At 40.8% G+C, this 20485-nt stretch overlaps 1 protein-coding gene across 10 annotated transcripts in view; it reads right to left on the bottom strand.

Annotated features, from left to right (window-relative positions):
* CALD1 (caldesmon 1) overlaps nucleotides 1-20485 on the bottom strand; it is a 180721-nt gene that overhangs the window by 7248 nt on the left and 152988 nt on the right. For 8 of the 10 annotated variants that reach the window (XM_024737948.1, XM_024737938.1, XM_024737939.1 and 5 more), the window contains 7 exons: nucleotides 17364-17506; nucleotides 13087-13345; nucleotides 10387-10527; nucleotides 5759-5802; nucleotides 5579-5660; nucleotides 3625-3762; nucleotides 3073-3168 (listed from right to left, as the gene is read on the bottom strand). In XM_024737948.1, coding sequence (XP_024593716.1) covers nucleotides 3073-3168; nucleotides 3625-3762; nucleotides 5579-5660; nucleotides 5759-5802; nucleotides 10387-10527; nucleotides 13087-13345; nucleotides 17364-17506 — 903 coding nt within the window. The remainder of the gene's footprint in view (nucleotides 1-3072; nucleotides 3169-3624; nucleotides 3763-5578; nucleotides 5661-5758; nucleotides 5803-10386; nucleotides 10528-13086; nucleotides 13346-17363; nucleotides 17507-20485) is intronic. The other 2 variants (XM_024737946.1, XM_024737947.1) reach the window with 1 other exon arrangement.

The raw sequence follows: 20485 nt of genomic DNA on the forward strand, positions 1-20485 counted from the left end.
GCACTTTTAATTATATGAAAATTAATGCATAACTAGTAGCAGAGGATGCTTTTTCTCTTCAGTGAATTTTATTTAGAACCGGATACTAATCCCATGGATTACTCTTTCCCTGGTTCTTGAGGTTTCACTGGGTGAGCACTATTTTGGTAAAAGAATTTCTCTCTGATTTTTCCTTAATGGCCACATGCCATACATCTGCAAACGCAAACCCAGGCTTTCCCTTTCACCCATACATGCCAAGGAATATAAACAAGGGGTTGAGAATAAATCACCTCTGGTCCCAAATTAGAAGGGAGCCTTTGGGAGCCTCCTATTTGCTGCTGTCTTTAGGTAATCCTCTGACATCCTGGGTTCAGGGTCAGTCTGACCAGAATCCCAAGGGTGTCAAACTCACAGGCCTGCCATGAAGGGCCAGGCTGGAAACACATGCCTGAAGAGGCTGGTGTAAGAAAATTTAAAAAAAGAAGGAATCAACAAGTTAAAGAATGCATGCCTCCACACCTTAAAAACATGTTCAAATTATAATTTAAAAGAAGGAATATAGGGCTTCCCTGGTGGCGCAGTGGTTGGGAGTCCGCCTCCCGATGCAGGGGACGCGGGTTCGTGCCCCGGTCCCGGAGGATCCCACATGCCGCGGAACGGCTGGGCCCGTGGGCCATGGCCGCTGGGCCTGCGCGTCTGGAGCCTGTGCTCCGTGGCGGGAGGGGCCGCGGCGGTGAGGGGTCCGTGTACCGCAAACAAAAAAAAAAAAAGAAGGAATATAAAGCACAATGGCCCTGACTACACAGATCTTAGCTGCAAGCCACCAGTGTCACACCCCCGCCGGACAAGACCTAGACAAAATTCTTTGCTTGACCTGTCTTTCTAAGCTGCCTTCCGGGACTTAACCTTTTGCCTGACAAGTTTTATGTATCTGCAGGATCCGTCCAGCCCTTTCCAGCAGTTTGGACATTTTCATTTCTTTTCTGCTGGATCCGTAGTGTCTGTGAGTTACCCTCCTGCCTTACTAAATTCCAAGTTATATATTTCCCCAAAGAGACCGCCATGCTGCTATTCATGACGTGGCACATTGCTGGGCCTACTACTCTTGGGATGTGCACAAAGCTCAAAGTTATATATTAAGTACGATCTACTCAAACTGCCCTTTTATTTACAACATCAATTACACCTAGCTTTGTTTCCACCTGGCCTTTATTCAGGAAGCCACACTAATGTACCAAATCCAACGGGACCTGGGGAAGAGATCATTATGATGTATACTACTTGCCACATTCTTCCTGCCTTTTCTCCTCTGTCCTCTAGTAGACAGTCTAGCAAGTTACTTACTAAATACTAGATAAAGCAGGCAATGATTTTGTAATTTCCCTGTAATGCCTTTTTGTCCTGCCATTTTTAGGAGGCCGTCAATAACTCCAGAAAATGGGGCTTTCTGTGGAAACCTTGACTCATTTATACCTATTGTAATAATAACTGTATTGAATCTTTTTAACCTTCCCATTAGGGTGACATAGATGATAGGCTTATCGGTTAAAGTGTTGATAGAAGAGTATGGGTCAAGTCCTGAACCAAATACACGAGTATAATCTGGGATAGAAATGAAACAGGCTGCAAATACATGTGTAAAAGTGACCATCTCCTTTAGCAATGTACCATACTCATCAAAGAAGAAGAACATATACCCTTTTCTCTTTATCTTTGCTGTCATGAGAAACCTTCAGTGCGTCCACAAACTTGCTGAACTTGTATTATATGCAGTGTTTTGGGGGAGAGGGTCTTTACATTTCATTAGGTTTTCAAAGGCGTCCATAATTCAAAAAGGTTAATAATCACTGATCTGGAACCACAAAACTTTATATAAACTGCCATTTAAAAGATAATTTCCACTGTTTATGTCACCTGGGGTGTTGGGGAAACTTGAGGCACTAAAGATCACATACCTTTTGGGTATGACCCCTCACCTCGACTGTCTCCTTTTATGGGGCCCCTTTCCTATATCTACTGGGAGAGGAAAAAGATTTTCTTTTCAATATATTAAGACTGTCCAATTGTAAATTGGGTTTACATTAGTTTTATACCTCTTGTAAGACCCATATGCAGAGAAGCTCAAGCTGAATATTAATTGACTACAAGGAATTGTACCCAAGAAAAGCATGGAAATATTTCCATTCTTTTCTTTTTAAATTGGAAAAGTGATAAAACTTTAGTGAATTTGGAGATTAAATATAGAGCAAAGGGATGCAACTAAATGCTCAACAGTGCAGAGGCCTAGGATTTGGAAAGCTTTTCTTCTACCTCTGGAATGGGGCGGTTGTGACAGTTGAGCCTTTGCTGCCTTGGGCACCAACAAAGGTATAAAAGCCAACTTAACAGAGAAGGTTCACCAGTATACAGTAGGGAGCTTAATAAGGTTTTTGATTATAACGATAAATGCAAGGCAATGACCAAATACATTCAATGAAAAGGTTAAAAGAATATTTTTATAGTAAGATAGCCACACTTAATAAGAAAATTTTAAATTTCCAAAAATAACATTCATAACCAGTTTTTATAGTTTCTACTTTTACGGTTGTTTTTTTTTTTTAACGGCTTTCCTTTGGAGGTGTTGACAAGAAAATTACAGCAATTATTTCAACAACTACCCAGTAACTGTATTTTTGTGTTAAGTTACAGAAATTAGGCAAATTAGAAAACATGGGTTCAAATAGCCAACATACACATTCTTTTGGGAATAAGTCTAGGGGTGCTCTTGACAGAGAAATGGCCAAGATAAGTTGACGTTTTCATTTTCAAATTCCTATCTGTAATTTATAGAGTAGAAGCTAAACATGCAGACCAGTTAAGAGTGTAAATTTGAACTGCCTCAACGCTCTGGGTGGAGAGGTGATGGTCCCATTTTACCTTCTGGGTAATTATAGTGCTCGGGACTGTTCTCCCTCAATCTGAAGCCCTCCTTGTTTGTTATTCAGCAGTCATGGCCTTGTTTTTCCCAGACAAATAGACCAACAGCCTGTTTTCTTCTGTTGCTGGAAGCTGAGCTATGAGACAAATTCAGAAGAACCTGGAGCTACTTACAGAAGGTTTGGGAGCAGGTGACTTGTTTCCATCTGGGGTTTTGGTTAGCCATTCATTGATGCGGCTGGAGACCCCCACCTTTAAGCCAGCTGTTTCCTACAAAAGGCCAAGCATCTAATATTAAAGAAAAAAAAAAACCTACCTGGAAAGAAAATTTCAAAACAACTTCAAAATATTATCCAGTATTATTTCACATAACACTGATCAATTATTGATCATTATATTGAATATTTTGACAAAAATAAACCTTAAACCTGATATTTAAAGAGTATGCTATCTGGTGTTCTTCCCCCTGCACTTCTCCTACCCCCAGCCCCAAGGTCAGTGATTAACTCTGGGTACTGTATTTAGAGGCCTGTGGCCAGAACACAGTGCATAGTCTATTAGCCTCAGGAACACATTCTTCCTGAGCTTGCTTTTTGGTCATTGCAAAAGTAAGTAAGAATTATACCTTTTTCACTGCTTTTGTAATTAACTATGTGATTCCTAAAAAAAAAAAGAAAAAAGAAAAACCCAACCTCCAAAATTAAAAGACGGCAATCCTCTGCTCACCTTATTTGGCGTGCCTGATGCAGTGGGTGATGAGAACACATTGCCTTTCTCCCACATGCTCTTGATGTTGCGGACACCTTCGGCAGGAACAGGAAGGTCCGAGGCTGCTGGCTTCGTAGGTTTTGCAGTTTTTGTTCCCTGAAGTATGTGAATTATTTTTAGGATTGGTGCTGGTAAGTTTGCGCTCGTAAAACTATAGTAAGCTCGTCTTCTTCAACACTATCACTTAACAAATTCACTGTGTAAATGCCTTCACCAAAAATGAGAGTCATAATTTCTGTTGTGAAAGTACATTCTGATGACATCTCTACCTCCAAATAAACCATTATATCTACTTCAGAGGATCTTTCGAAAGTGACATATGCTTTTCATTGGGACTCCATTTCTTGTTAAGGTGGTATGCTACTTCATTGCTACAACAGACACTTCTTGAGTGCCTGCTGTGCGCAGGGCACTGTGCTAGGCTCTGGGGGCGTGGTGGGACGCAAGACAGTCCACTCTGTAGGCTGCAGTGGACTGACATTAGTAGGAGAGACAGTAATTAGTTATACACTATTATTTCACACTGCAGTAAGTGCAGAAAGATGAGTGCGGTGCCGTAAGCACGCCAAGAGAGCACACAATAGGACAATGGTACTTAGTTTAGGGGGGCAAAGAAGGCTACCCTGAGGATGTGACATTCAGACCCAGATCTGATGGAAGACTTGAAAGAGGCTGGTGAATGAAGGAGAAAACACTGCTCCACACAGAGCTAACAGTACATGCCAGGGACCAGAGACGGGGGTGTGCTAAAAGACTGAAAGACAGAGAGACCACTGCATGGAGACTGGAAGGAGGAATGAACGGGTGTAAAAAGAAAGGTGTGCATTCAAGATACTTTTCCAGCAGTAGTGATGGGCGTACCCCAAATCATGCAGTTTCTCTCTTGGCCCTGCTTTGGGGCCTGTGGCATGTGTCATCAAGGTGGGCAGCCAGGGTGAGTGGCACCATTGCTGGACTATGTGAAGCCTGAAGCCACAGTTTTGGCTTCATTAACCCTGTTAGAGCTGTGATCAGTTCAACCACAGAAAATAACTATCTGCAATTTGCCTTATAATTTAGCGGCCATTTAATCTTCTGAAAATCTCCTCTTGAATGTTAAGACTTGATTATTCACTTCATAAATCATCCAGACCTCTCTCTTTCTTATTCCCTCTTATCATTTGTTATGAACTATTTTATAGGTATCTCCACTCTGCAGTACAAAGGAGAGGAGAAATCAAATCAAACTGATCCAATTACTTCAGAGCAGGCAACTAAAACCACTGACTAAAGTCTACACAAAGGAGAAAAAAACCAGGATCACATCTTGATCAATGGCACCCTACCCTCTTAGTGTTTTGGTACTTGGAAATATAGTACATTATTTCTGAATAGAGTAACACCCCTAGGTCAACTGGGCGGAAAAAATGTTGGATTAGACAGAAGCATAAAACTATGATCCTTCATATATAAAACAATCAATTTGAAATTCATTAAATTCCAGCTGGCTATCATCTTTATATTAATTTATACTACCAATTTATTTGATAATAAAAGTTCTTATAGGTAAAAGAGGACTAATCATGGTTGTAAGGGGCCTGTTTAAAACTATATATGGGAACACCTTTTATAAGGAATTAAGAATATTGAAGATATACTTGTGAACACATAAATAATATATTTAAATAACAATAAACTCATTCATTAAAAAAAGTAACACCTTCCCTAAAGAATACAGGTGGAAAGTAGTAAACAATAATTTATTTAAAACTCTTCTATAATGTGTCTTTATTATTGTTTTCTCTCTAACTAGTTATAAAACATCATTAACATTCTAACACCACCGGACTTGATTATTGTCCTAAGTGTTTCTATGATTATTTATATAATCAGAGTTGATTTGTTTGACCATAACTCTGAGGACATCTCTCACCTCAATTGCACTGGTGTATTGCTCCAGTCTGCTGTCAATCTTGGCGACTACTGCTGCTTGATGAGTTGATTTAACACCACTGCTAAGTAAATAAACACACACATACATACATAAAAACGAGAGAATTTTCCCATACATATCATGGCTGATGATTCTCAATTCAACAATCAACCATATTACCTTTTCTGCACAGATTTATTCAAAAATTCTGCTCGCTCTTCTATCTAGGAATTGGAAAAAAATAAAACCAGTTAATATTTTCAGTTTATAAACAGTGTTTCTCAGCCCATACTACTATCTTCCCTGAACGTGGGGAATAAAAGTACCAAAGAGTGTCAAAGAGTATGAGGGTGCCGTGCACAGCACCTCTGCTAGAGAGGAAAACTACGTACAAGGTATTTGATAATGAGGTTTGGGAGACGAAGGTAGGACTGGAAGAAAATAGAGAAATATGAAGTTCTGGAGACAAAGTGGAATTAAAATGCCTCTGAAATAATATAAATCAAGGGCAAAATAATTACATTTCAAGACTAAAACAATTTTTTTTTGCTTTCTGATGGACTTTAAATTTTTTTCCATTATTTTTTATTGAGGTATAAATGACATATTACATTACACTAGTTTTAGGTATACAACATAACGATTTGATATTTATATATATAAGAAAGATAACCAGGAACTGTGAACTATTCACTTACCGCTTAGCCTGATTTTCTAATTTGATAGCTGTCGAACCGACTGCTGAACTTAATTTGCCCTGAATATAGGAGATGGGGGTGGGGATGAGTGAAACTGGGGCACAGCTCATCAGGAATGCTGAGGCCTCTCATGAAGGCCCTATTAGTCCAAGTGGGAAATAAGGAAATAAGCCCAGAGAAACCGCTATGGATATACACTGATGGGCAGTTTAGTCATTTTTAATAAATTCTTTTTTTAAAAGCCAGAAATTTTGCTACAACTAAAGCTGCTAAATCAAACATTATATTTTACTGAAACTGCATCACTCAAATCCAGATGTTCTTTATAAGTCAGCAAACATCTGTTGACTCCATGATACCCAACTCCAGGCTAGAAACAGCCTCTGCCACACGCATCACCCATCATCAGCAAATAGTAACAGCTTCTTCGCATATGACTGCATGCGCAAAGCACACAGGTCCATTTTCTGCCCTGTTCAGGGCAGCCAAGGAATCTACTAGGCTACAGTTACCCTAGGCTGGTGTGGTTGACCGTCCCCTACAATCTTTAAGATGTCATGGCTTTTTCTGGACTGTTGGCCTAGGGCTCATGGATTATTAATAAATACCCTTAAGCTTTTTGGAAAACGTGTTTCACTCCTCATATCAGTCGAATAATACTATTAAAGATGTTAGTTAAGCACTTCATCCTTTCCAATGATTTCTTACAAAGATAAAATCAAACTCATTAAACATAAAACTTTATGCAAAAGAATGCTATAGGTATCCCTGAGTTTATGAGACGTAAAGGGTCTTAAATCTTATTTTTCTGATTTTAACATAAACTTAGAAGTGCATTTCTGGAGAAAAAGTTCCCAGTTGAGTGAGGTAAAACACATTAGAACCACGCAATGCACTGGCATCTTTAATATTATTCACCCATCTATCCATCCTGATTTAACCCTGCCAACCTGTCAGTCAAACAACCAACCAACCAATAAATTATATGTGACTACTATTATATAAAGTTGAACACCCAATGATGTATAAGACAGGGTTCCAGTTATTTAAGGAGTCAGTAGGGGAGACTAGTAGAACACATAAATGAAAAATTTTAAATTCCGTGGTGGGTACCATATTAAAGATAAGAAAATGGGGGAGTTCGAGAAGGCTTTTCAGATGTTCTGGTATTTGAGCTGAGATTTGTAGTGTATAGTTTACACAGCTTTATAAATGAGTTCATGAAAGTGAGGGTGGGAGTGCATGAGTTAGAGGAGAGAGGACATTTCTAGCAGAACAAACACATATGCAAAGATTTGGGGAACCAAGAGGCATGTAGAGTGGTGGGACTGAATAATGGAGAACAATTCCGCGTGGGGAAAGGCCGGTGGAGAGGGGAGGCAGAGATGAGACTTGTTCTTTGCAGCACCTCTAGCATCGTTCTGACTCGGGGATCATCGTCTTAACCTTGGCCATCACATTTATTCACACTGCAGAGGCTCTCAGGCCCTACCTTCTCCTTTTGTATCTACAATATTCAATATAGCTTGACTTCATTATCACATTTTATCAGGATTTACCATCCATTGCTGATGCACTCTTGTTGGAAAATTCCTGCCCTTAGTGACTCTGGGTAATGTAACAATTTGTACTGAATTTGTAAATTAAATCTCCTGCGTAAGGAGTTTAAAGGGGGAAATTGGTTCTTCTGAAGACCAAGAGGTGGCAGTGTTGTCCCCGTAAAACTCAAGGGAAAACCCCACACATTTCAGCAAACTGGCGCTCTCCTTACTCCACACTCCTTCCACCATCAGTATATGAAAACAATAATAATAAAAACAAAATTCGAAATTTAATTTACTTAAAACTTATTCTTTGCATGTCTTATGTAAGAAAAATCATTCACTGCTAGCGTAATTTAACTATGAGAAACCAGGTTCTGAGGTTCTCAGACAAGGAATATAAGTCGTGAGAAATGAACAAAATACACCAGTTGATAATATCTTGAGGTCAAATATCAAATGTTTCTCCTCCCACTGGCACTTGACACTGTTAGCTTGTGACCATTTATAAAAGTTGCAGGGCCAAGAGTATCAATAGTTGCAGGAATTCAATTGTAGGACATGAAATGAAGTTCTAAAACAAGAACCACAGCAGGTTCTTCAAGGCACATACTATGGAGAAAAGCACTAGACTGCCTGTTCTTGAAAGCATGTCTCTGTTACACAGAAATTAAAAATGTGTTTTTTCTTTTTTACATATCAACTTCGATTGCTCACACGTGCCTCTCTACCAGAGTGAGTAGACAAAAGGCTTTCTGGGAACCCAGGAGTCTGGTTGATGGAAACACTAGAGAAGTTAAGTTGGAAACTAGGTAGAGACATGTTTGGAGGAGGATGGGTTGCATCCATCCTCCTACTACTGACTACTACTTTCCTCATGTTCCCAAGACAGTTCAAGGAAAGCTTAGCTTGAGTGGCATTTGAAGGAAGGTTGAAAGAGAGAGAACATGGTTTGCTTTAATTATTGATGAGCCAGGAATAAAAGGACCCAGACTGAGGAGGGACCTGGTGCCTGCACAGAGATGGTCTGCACTGAGCAGGGTTTGCCTTTCAGCTCTTTCTCCTACAGTAGGCGTATGCAAACTGTGGTCCACTTGCTCATGTCCTCCACCCACCCAAAAGCTAAGAACATTTTCCATTGTTAAATGGTTGGAAAAAAGTCAAAAGAATATTTTGTGACATAGGAAGATTTTACGAAATTCCAATTTCAGATCCATACATGAGGCTCACCTACTCAACAAAGCCTCTCTCTCCTCCTTGTGCCCCACTTAGAGACCTCACTGAGCTGGTAGTCTGCACTTCATTACCTTTGTAATTCTTGAATTCTCCTGAGGCAGTCAATTATATTAGTGCCCTAGGAGCAGTGACCTCGCTTTGTGCTTCTCGCCTTCATAGCACATAGCGCACATTAGATTTGTTATAAATATCAAACATTAAATAAGAAAATGCCCCTGTGGTTCAGTTTGGATTCCCCCTGAAGCCGCTCTTAAGACGAGGGTTCAAGTATAAGGAGTTTATTTGGGAGGAGTTAGAACTATGGTGGACTGGGACCCAGACCATTCTAAAGACTAAGTGAAGTTATCTAGGGATAAAACTTACTGTTTTTCATGTGAAACAGGTAATAACTGTAAAACGTCAGTAACTGGCTTTTGATCATTTTAGTGTGGACATTAGACCTCACACACAATGACAGATACACACATGCACACATTAACCAGCTGGAGCCTGGCTATGATTCTATACTGGCTTTACCTGTTGTCAGTGCTTTGTAACCTAGCTAGGTTGATGGAAAATGAGGATAAAATAAAAACTGCTCAAAGTTCCAATCCCTGAAGATTCATTCATTCACGCATTCATTCAATAAATACTTGTTGAGTATTTTCACTGTGTCAGGTACTCAAAACACGCTAACTGTATAAGCAAAAACGTGTATTTGAGTCTGCGTTCTTGTTCCTCCATGGCAACCATCCCATCATCTCCCTGAGTCGGCTCCTTCCTGCTCATTCTCTTTTCTTTCAGCAGCACTTCCAAGTCACTAGGAATTGTGCTCTATGAAGGCAGTAGTCGGACCAAACTCATCCTGGCAAAGGAGCCTATCCGAGTCACATTTCATCTCCTCCCATGATAACAGCTTTAAAATTTGACATGTACCATTTCCAGTTGTGCTGCTCTTAATAATGACAAGGGAAAAAAAATGAACATTAGCATGAAAAGCAGCTTAAACCTTTAAAATATATTTGCCCACTTTATAAAGTTTAAATGTTTCCATTTTTATTTGCTCAAAGTAATAAGGCATGTGGAGGGCATGGGTCAGTGAGATCCAGAGATAATCACCAAAGGTCTTTTTAATGTATACCAAAGATCTAATAAACAACAGACAAAAATTTCTCCACTTTATTTCTCTCCATATCTTGAAAACAAAAAGAAGCTGTGAAATTGCTGAAAGAAGGGGCAAAAAGATAAATGAAGCAAAACTTCGAATAATCAATAACTAAACCAGGGGCTAAAATCACATTTCTATTATATTTTAATAGACATATTATAAGAAGGTTTTCTGGGGAAAAAGTACCTTGAGAGAGGAACCTTTAGGAGTGAAACACTTGAAGGGCTTCTTGTCGTCTGATAAGCCATCTTCTGGCATCTTCTGGCGTTTCTCAGCAGCTTCTGCCCTTCGCCTTTCAATCTCTTCCTTTAGCCTCCTCTTCTCTTCCTAAGAGAGAAAGAACAAATAACAAGGACGTCAATATCAGCTTCAAGCCAAAAGGAAAGAGTGCTGTACGGGAAAGCATAGCCCCAGAGGAAAAAGACCCAGGTTCTAGAAAGGATGCTATCCCTTCCTCAAGGGTGGCACCAGAGGTTAAGCCTGAGCTTGTGAGTCTAACTGTCGACAAGCACTCTGGGCTGCCCCTTCTCAACTGTGTGACCTTGGCCATGTTACTTACCTGCTCTGTGCCTAGGTTTCCTCATCTGTAAAATGGGGATAATAATAATATCCACTGACCAGGGCTTTAACAAGGACGAAATGAGAAAGCCCATGTAAAATGCTTAGACTAGTGCTCAGAATGACCATCATCATTGTCATCACCATCCTGTCAAGTCATCTAGGACCGACCTTCCACTTTGTGCACGTAAAGTAAGTATCCCTTCCACCTGCTTCCTAGGAGAGTTGCGAAGACAAATGAGACGATTTATGTGCAAAGTTAGATAAATGTATGTTACTGTATTTACTAAATTGTACAAGAGACGATTTCATGGCTGTCCACACCTCAGCTGAGCAGGTTAGTTTAGGTGGTTTGACAAACCTGAAATGGTGTTGATATTGCACCCTAGTGGTGAAATCACAGATGTTTACAATCCGTCTCATTAACCCCTCTGTGCCTTCACTCCTGGCCTAAAATACTCTCCCCTGTCTTCTCATCAAACTGCATAACCTCTATGAACATTTTTTGGAGAGATTTATGTAGTCTTTGTAGTTTTCAAACTGGATGTTCTCAAGCAGGGACCGGATGTTCATCTCTCAGAGGATGTTGCAGAAAGATCCTGTGTGTTGTGGACTGAATATTTGTGTCCCCCCAAAATCCATATGTTGAAATCCTAGCCCCCCAAAGTGATGGTATTAGGGGGTGGGGCTTTGGGGAGGTGATGAGATCATGAGAGTGAACCTTTAGGAATGGATAGTGCCCTTGCGAAAGAGGCCCCAGGGAGCTCTCTTACCCCTTCTGCTCTGTGAGGACACAGTGAGAAGACTGCCGTCTGTGAACTGGGAAGCGAGGTCTCACTAGACAGAGAATGTGCTGGACTTTGATCTTGGACTTCCTAGCCTCACAACCATGAGAAATAAATTTCTATTGCTTATCAGCCACCCAGTCTACGGCAGTTTGTTACAGCAGCCAGAACTAAGACACTGTGCTTGGTGGGAGGTTAGACCAAATCATCTCCTAGGTCCAATCCACTTCTCAGAGTTCACGTTTCTCTTCTGCTTTCATTGATATTCTGCTCCTCTAGATAACAATAATGATAACTATGACTTCCTGAGTGCCTCTTATGTACAAGGCACCGTGAATACAATGATTTAATCATCGCCACAATCCTGAAAGTAGATATTTCACAGTTAAGGAAAAGAGGTCTCAGAGTAGTCCAGTGACTCTCCCAAGGTCCCAGCTTGCCAGTGGCAGAGTGCCTGATTCTAAAGCTCTATCATCCCAATTACTTCCTAACCAAAGATCATTGGCTCACTTAGAGCTGGAGTTGAAAGAGACCTTGAAATAATTTATCCAAACTTTCCACAGTTCAGGGAATGTTTGTACAGGATCCACGTCGGAAAGTCATCTAAAGTCTTTTTACATATTTTTTTAATGATGGGAGATCACTATCTCCAAAGATTTGTGGGAAAAGCTCTAGGCTGAGTTGGAGAAGCTGGGTCTCAGTACCAATTCTATCACTTATTAGTAAAGTAACTTCACACAGGTTACTCGAACTATTTGATTCCCACTTCTTTGTCTGTAAAATGAGAATAATGTACCTCAGGATGAAAGGAAAAAATGCACCTCGTAAACTGTAGCAATGCTTACAGTAGTTGGTTAAGCGCTTGTTCAGTTTTCAAAATTTGCCTTCTTGTAACTTTATCTGTTTTCAGTTCTCTTTAAAGAGACGGAACAAATTCATCTGTTCATAATTACGGGGTTGCTGCTACATGCCTGGCACTGGGCTGGGTCCTGGGTATACAGTAACGAACAGTCCTGTCACTGCCTGTGAAAATCTAGTTACTGACTCTTCCACTTAAAACACCCCAAAAACTATTTTTGAGAATCTTCTCTATAAAACCTCTTCAAATATCAAAAAACAACTATCATGACCATGCGACTCGGCTCTTGTAACCAACCTGCAGGCTTTTCCATCCTTCTCTGCTAACTCTTCTTTATTGAGGGACATTACAGGGTCACGGATTAAGACAAGTGGGACCTGGGGAAAATTACAAAAACCTCTGTGCCTCAGTTTCCTGATCTGTAAAATGGGGATGAGAAGACGACCCATATCAGAGAGTTCTTAGAATTGCATAAACTGATGTGGATAAAAGTTTTAGAACCATGTCTAGCACACAGCAAGCTGATTAATCTTCAAATGTATTTGTAAGAATTCATGTTCAAAAGAGCAGCAGCAGTTCACCTGGGAAGAAACTATTTCCGGGGCTGGAAGGGTCACCAGAGACGCATCCTCAGGGGCTCGGGTAACGTAAGACCCCTGACGGGCCACGCCGCACCCGCCTTACCTCCTCTCTGACTCTCCGCTCGGCTTCCTCCTGCTTCCTCCTCTGCCCCTCCTCCTCCAGGACCTTCCTTCGCTCCTCCCTCTTCTTCTTCAGCTCCTCCAGCTCCAAGGCCGCCTCCTGCTGCTTCTGCTTGAGCTTCTCAAACTCCTCGCTTTCAGTTTCCCCGCGGCGGCGGCGCAGCTCCTCCAGCCGCTTGCCGGCTTCCACTTGGGAAGCACCTTCAGCCTCCTTGGCCTCGCTGGCCCTCCCTCCAGGGCGGCTGCAAAGGAGTTGGACACACGTCTGCCTTCCAGCTCCCCTCCTCCCGCCTTAGGGAGGGGATGTCGGTCTGCAGGCTTTGCATCCCACACCGAAATCTCCACTGCCCTCACTGGACAGTGGATCCTCACACCTGTCCAAGGGGTAAGTTGGGGTCCACCTGGAATCTTCAGGTCTGAATCTGAGTCCCTGCTCTGCCACTTACCCTGGGTTTCCTTGACTGTACAATGGGGGCAAATAGGCACTGTTGGTGGGATTGTAAATTGATGCAGCCACTGTGGAGGCTCCTCAAAAAATTAAAAGTAGAACTGCCATATGACCCAGCAATTCCACTTCTGGGTATTTATTCAAAGAAAATAAAAACAGTGACTCAAAAAGATACGTGCACCCCCATGGTCGTGCAGCATAATTTACAGTAGCCAAGGTATGGAAACAACCCAAGTGTCCATTGATGGATGAATGTATAAAGAAAACGTGGTAAAAATACATACAATGGAATATCATTCAGCCACAAATAAAGAAATCTTGTTTAAATACTCATTAACAAGTAGTGAGGGCATTCTTAACTTTATCTGAACATAGGTAGCCCATTTCTGATGCTTTTGTAACAGATGAATTACTACGGTCTAGTATCATTTATTCCATGTAGAGAATGGCACAGTGTTTCTAGCTATGAAGCAAGAAGAATAAAACAGAAAATGAGTTCAAGATTACACAGTTACCAATATTGATCTTATGTGTACGTCTCATGCTTTTAAAATAATGAGGTACGTCTCATGCTTTTAAAATAATGAGGTAGCTCTGAATAAACTATGTCCTTTAGGACTATGCTTTTCAAGCTGCAGCTTGGAAAATCTATTTAGTGGACTGTAATTAGCCTTTAAAAAATGAACTAGAAAACATCAGAGGGCACTGCATGGAACAAGGGCAGAGACCATTTCTTTTTTTTCTTTTTTTTTTGCGGTACGCGGGCCTCTCACTGTTGCGGGAGCACAGGCTCCGGACGCACAGGCTCAGCGGCCACGGCTGACGGGCCCAGCCGCTCCACGGCATGTGGGATCTTCCCGGACCAGGGCACGAACCCGTGTCCCCTGCATCGGTAGGCGGACTCTCAACCACCAGGGAAGCCCAAGACCATTTCTTGATGTGCTTGTTTCAGTTATAAATATATATGTAGATGTGTAATGGGTTATGATGTAAAATTTCTTACTAGAAGTTGAGGTTAAAAAGTTAAAAAAATATTGTGCTACGTTCTTGATGGTTAAAGATGAACTTTTATTTTTAACTCATTCAAGGTTAGAGCGTCCCTTACAACTTGGTATTACTTTTTCAGTCTTAAAGGCCCATAGGCCTGTGACTCCAGAGAGGAACTCTCCCCTTTCAGTTAAAGTCTCTCCATCTTCAGAGATGAGTTTACTCTCTGCGTTCATCATGTTAGTGTTTGGTAGGACTGAAAAACACATGCCTAGGGAAACTTCTCTGGATTCCACTAGGTGTCACTCAGTCTTTATATTGGGCATTCAAATGCCCATCATTAGGGACTGGTTAAATAAATCATGACCCATCCACCCAGTGGGACACTCTAACATTAACTGTAGGCTTATATTCACTGGTATAGAAGGCTAGCTAAGATACATTGCTATGCACAAAGCAAGAATCACTTTAAAATAGAGATTTATAATTATATACACACATACATACTATATGTATATGTGTGTGTGTGTGTTTTGAATGTATATACATAGAGAAAATCTGGAAAAAATGTTACTGGTGGTTTCCTTGGGTGATGGGTACTTAACTTGCTCCTTGAATTGAGATTTTCATGTCACGTTTTAGAGAAAACAATTTAGCTATAAGAAAACAGGTCTATCAAAGGGAACAGTAATTAAATCCAACAAAAGGAGCTACGCTCAAAACAGGAACAAGAGTTCTGTCCACATCACCTCTGCTCAGATATGCAGGCATGCCCTCAGCATTAGGGTAGCACCAATATGGAAATTTCTTCCAGAAGGTTCTTTCCTCTATCCTTGGCTTCGCTAGGTGAAAGTTGAGATGAACATCAGACCTTTCACCATGAACACAGCTTGTTTTCAGTTAGACTATTAGGCACTAAGCTAAGGTAAACAGAAGCTCTTACCCCCTTCCTGGCTCCTCACCTTATTACTATATGGAGCAAAATGAGGCGTCTCTGCTTCTATCGGCGTCAACTTCTAACCGAAACTAAAACTAAGGTATGTTGGCAGCTAAACAAAAACTAACAATATGGTGGCAGCTTGGTTCATTTTTTTTCTGCCCAGACATAGAAAAATTAAAGCAAGAGTCCCATTTACGGGTTCTCACTGCTTAATCTGTTGCCATCCCTTGTGACTTCTCTCTTTGAGTTACCCGGTTATCTGGATTTTCAAACGATGGGCATGTTAATTATTAATTTGAGCTTTGACTGAAGCTGGTTGACAAGTTTGCCGATTGATTGTTAACCAAACTTCTTTCTACTGAGAGATTTTTTTTTAATGTTATTTCTCTTAACAAAATTGTACTCTTATCTACAACACATGTTTTAAACTATCAAGTAATTAAACACTAATATTATTAGGCAATATTCTTTGAACACTTTTTATGAACCTGACACTGTTCTAGGGCTTTAACACATTAAACTACTGGCACTTCAGCAAGCTCTGCACTCAGCTTATCAGCCTGAATCAAACCTGATTTCTAGATTTTCTATGAGTTGCTAATAAACTTCATTTTTACATCTACTTTCTTGCCAATTCCAAGTAACATATATAGGTTCTACGCTTCTCACTCCTTCACACTTTATTTAGTCTTTGAATACACACCTTTTCTTCCATGTGCTTTCGGCTCTCTTTTGGATAATTGTGACTAGGTTTCTGCTCAAATTTTTGTGTAGAAAAACGATATTTACGTAACATCTTAGAGCAGCTGGAAATGTCCATCCTTAGTAGTTCCGTTTGCTTCTGGATGTTACACAGGCTTTGGTGTAAGGAACAGTCTGACTTCCATACAATACCTACTGGGAACTTTCTTCTTTGAAGTGTTCCGGAAAACAGGGTCTACAGGCAAGGCGGCTGCCAAAGAACAGCCCCATGGGAATCCATGTTACGGGGACCCAAGACTCTTTTCCAGAACATCTGGTACAGCAGCCAGTGACGTAACAGAGATTGGAATTTGGCACTAGCGGTTGGAGGGAGTATGTGTGTAGGAATGGGGCACAGAGAGTTAGGTAGCCAGGTGTCCGTGGCAGGCTTCTGCAACTTGAGTCCTTCTACAAAGCTGATGGGGGGCTCTCCATAGTCAACGTACCTAGAAGTGAGGATTTGCCTGCATATACTTGTCTATCTGTCCTAAAATCAATCGCCGTAATGGGGGAGGGGATAAGGAGGGGAAGCTGAAGCTCTGCAAGAGGGTTTCCCAAAACTGGAGCATTAGTTGCATGCCCTCTTCCTCCCTCTTAGAGATTCCCAAGGCAAATTAACATCAAGGGCTCTCAAAGTGGTAAAGAGATCTGACTCATTTAGTTTAACCCAATGTTTCCAAAGTATTTGGCCACAGGGAAATCTAAGTTTTATGCAGCAATTTATTTACAACCTTTAGAAAATACATTCTTTAAAATGGTACTGAGAAGGCTCTCTTATGAAGTTGGGTGGACCATACAGAGAATGAGTCAATGACAACTCCAGTCATAATGTTTTCTAATAAACTGATCTTACATGAACATATTAGATCAGTGAACAAAAACATGGCTGCCAAGCATGATCTGCCTTGCCAAATAATGGGAAAAGCAGATCAAACCTTGTCTGAGCAATGCCTGCTGGTCTCCCGTCAGTGACTGATAGCCAGACCTGCTGAGTATCTGTAAGACAATGGCCAATGACCTCACAACAAAAGTAGGTTGCCTGTTAGCACATTTCTGTCTGGAAGCACAGGGTAGGGAGACTGATTATTACTATTATTTTTTCACATGTGAACACAGTCACTGTTAACTAGCCACAACTTCTTACCTGAAAGTATTCTCAGTGTGTTTAAGTTTGTGGGTCATGAATTCTCCATTCTGCGACTTCATTTCTGTAAATCCCTTCTTTCCATCCAAGAAGCTCTTAACTTCTTTGCTTTCTTTGTCCCTTTTAGTCTTCTCATCTTTGATCTAACCAACGGTACATATCAGGAAGAAACATAATGATAATAATCTGAATTAGGTTTTGGTTGGTATCACCAAATAAGACCCAACATCGTTAGGAAGCCAGAAAACTCAGAAGTAAAACAAACTACCGGAGAATGAAGTGGTAGAGCTGGAATCAGAAGAAATTCTTAGAGCATAAGCTGTGGTCCTCTAGCCTCTGAGCAAGGACCTTGACCACAATTTTAGGAGGTCAGGATCATCCCTTATTGCACTGAGGTTTTATTTTCAAAAGTAGTGGAGGTGTTACCATTTAGAAACTATTGTGTTCTGGGAACTCCACATAAGAGTGGTTGTTTTCAGTTCCCACCGGGAGGAGCAATTATTAGTGTGGCCTTGATGGGAGAATGGCCAGGTTGCTTGGATGAAGGGCACTTCTTTGAGAAGGACACAGGTGTGTTGAGGAGGGAATAAGAAACCTACTGAGCCAGATCTGTCAAGCCAATTTTGGCAGATGTCAGAGGAAGACATTTTAATCAAATGAATTTTAATCAAATGAATTTTATTTTAATCAAATATTTTTGATTAAATATTTTAATCAAATGAATAACTAGGGTCCCCAGGATAGAAGACATAATAACCCTACTTTTAGCGGGATGACTCAGAGACCTGTGGGGCCATGTTTGTAGTCATCTCAACCATTAAAGATAGAATGGAACAGGAAAAATTCCAGGGTTGACTTTGACTTCCATTGAAGGTAATAATTTAGTCTCTGGAAGTGGCTTTATGATTGTTGTGGAAGACAGAGGAAGGTGAGACATGGAGAGCAGGTGTTAGCTTTAATTTTTTTTGTGTGGGTTTTGTGTTACAAGTTCCTCACAGTAAGTGAGACAGATTATTTCAAAGTATACTGAATTTACATAGCTTTTGGGGGGGGGTAAAGGAGTTCAAATTACTTGATCATCTCACGCATTCTTAAAAAATGAGTGTGAAAGCAGGTGAGGCTCATTATTTCTCATTTCAAGACAAACAGTGACAAAGCACTAACATTATAAAGAAACCTAAGGAGGAGGGTTTGGGCGTACGAACTCAGGGCTTCAGGGACTGCCCAGGATGGTTTCCCCTTACCTCATCACTCACCTCTTCGCAGCTGTTATAGTTCAGATACCTAACTCCCGCCAAAGTGCATGTTTTACTAAGCAGAGGACATTTTTTTGCTATCTACTGAGGAACCTTCAGTAGTCCTTTGCCTGACTGCCTTTGTTGAGTATTATTTGATTAAATTACTATTGATGGACTATTCACTACCATGTTGCCCCAATCAGTTAAGACTTTAATCTTTCTCCAAGGGGCATATATCTAGGACATCCCTTGGACATGCTGAAGAGGGGGGCTGCTATTTTGCCATTCTCTCTGAGAGCTTTGTAATGCGAGTTTTAGTTCTATTGCTGTGTCAACAAACTAGCTGTTACTTTAAGTCACCTATCTTTTCTGGAATGCTGGCTCCATGTACATAAAAAGAGAGGGGTGCACTAGACGATCCGTAACTAATCTTTCATCCTGTCATTTCCCTCTTGGCTCCAGATTTGTCTTGAGAGGCGACAGAGAAGAGAAGGAAGCTCCTAGTCTGTCCTACAGCTTTAATAAGGCTCCTTGGTGACTATCCTCGCCTGATGGTAAATCAGTATTCATTGGGCAGGCAGGAGCAAGCAAAGTCTCTTCTCATTTTGACCTACCATTGTTGGGTATAGTTCCAGAAACTATGGACTGGAGTTTATATCCTGGTTAAGAAGTATCTGGGGATACACGTTTAAGGGTGAGGGGGTCCCATTTCAGGGAACCCATGAAAGAAATTGTGAGTCAAATCTCATAGTTTGCGGAGCGCTATACAGAGAGAAATTCCCTTTAACTGGTTTCTCCTATCTTGGAGTCTGAGATATTTCCCAGATACCTCCCATAATGTACTACCTAATTTACCATCCAAAGATGTGTATAAAATAGATTTGTAAAACAATACATGTCTAACAGAAGAAAAATCCCTTTTTTTCAAGCTCTGCCTTTATTGGCAAAGTTATGGTAGATAGTATGCTTATATTCTCTTTGGAAGACTTTCTTAGAAAAATTCCCAATGAAATAATGATAATGATGCTGACTGCAAATTATCTTTTCTTTCTGGGAAATGAATAAATAAAGTAATTCCATAACACTTTAAGAAGCACAGTGGGTTGGATTCTATAGCAGATTCAACCTAAGCTAATGGGATATTCTGAGCCCACTCGGAAAAGCATTAGAGCCTCTAGATCAAAATGTTACCACGAAGAGAATCTATGCTGATGGATTAATATGGGGTTATGTATCCTGAAGGAGCTAAAGTGCTTCCTATACAGATAACACCAGCATGCTCATATGAAAGGCTCTGGTCAAATGTGATCATTGGGATAACACTATGGGTATCTGGGCTATTCAGTGGGATAACACATGGGTGTATGTGTGTGGGGTGGGAATTCCAGTGACATGCCCTTGTGCCAGAGAGACACTCAGAAGGTTGTGAGCAAGTCTGAAAGGACTGAGACGCCAGTCTCTGTGCTGTATCGCTTTGCATCATTTGATTCCAGAATAGTGATAAGAACTGTTGCAAGTTACAGTTTTTCAGACTAAGTTGAATATACTTTTGTTAGATTCAGAAGCCTCAATTCCTTTTCCAAGTCCAACGTCTACCACATGGATATATATCCTTGCTACTTGCTACTGGTCCACGGACAACATGGATTTCACCAGGGAGCTGAGGCTCTACCCAGATCCACTGAGTCAGAGTCTGTGTTTCACAAGTTCCCAGGTGATCAGCATGCACACTGATGTTTAGTGAGAGGCTTTGGCCTACGTGATTTAATATCAGTTTCAATATTATATGAATAGCTCTGCTGGAAACTGTTTTCCTATTAGAGGGCAGAACAAAAAAAGAGCTCTGGGGTCAAGAACTAAAAGGAGGCATTTTATAGCACAGGG

Source organism: Neophocaena asiaeorientalis, unplaced genomic scaffold (assembly GCF_003031525.2).
Source record: "Neophocaena asiaeorientalis asiaeorientalis breed wild unplaced genomic scaffold, Neophocaena_asiaeorientalis_V1.1 scaffold364, whole genome shotgun sequence".
Classification (NCBI taxonomy): Eukaryota; Metazoa; Chordata; class Mammalia; order Artiodactyla; family Phocoenidae; genus Neophocaena; species Neophocaena asiaeorientalis.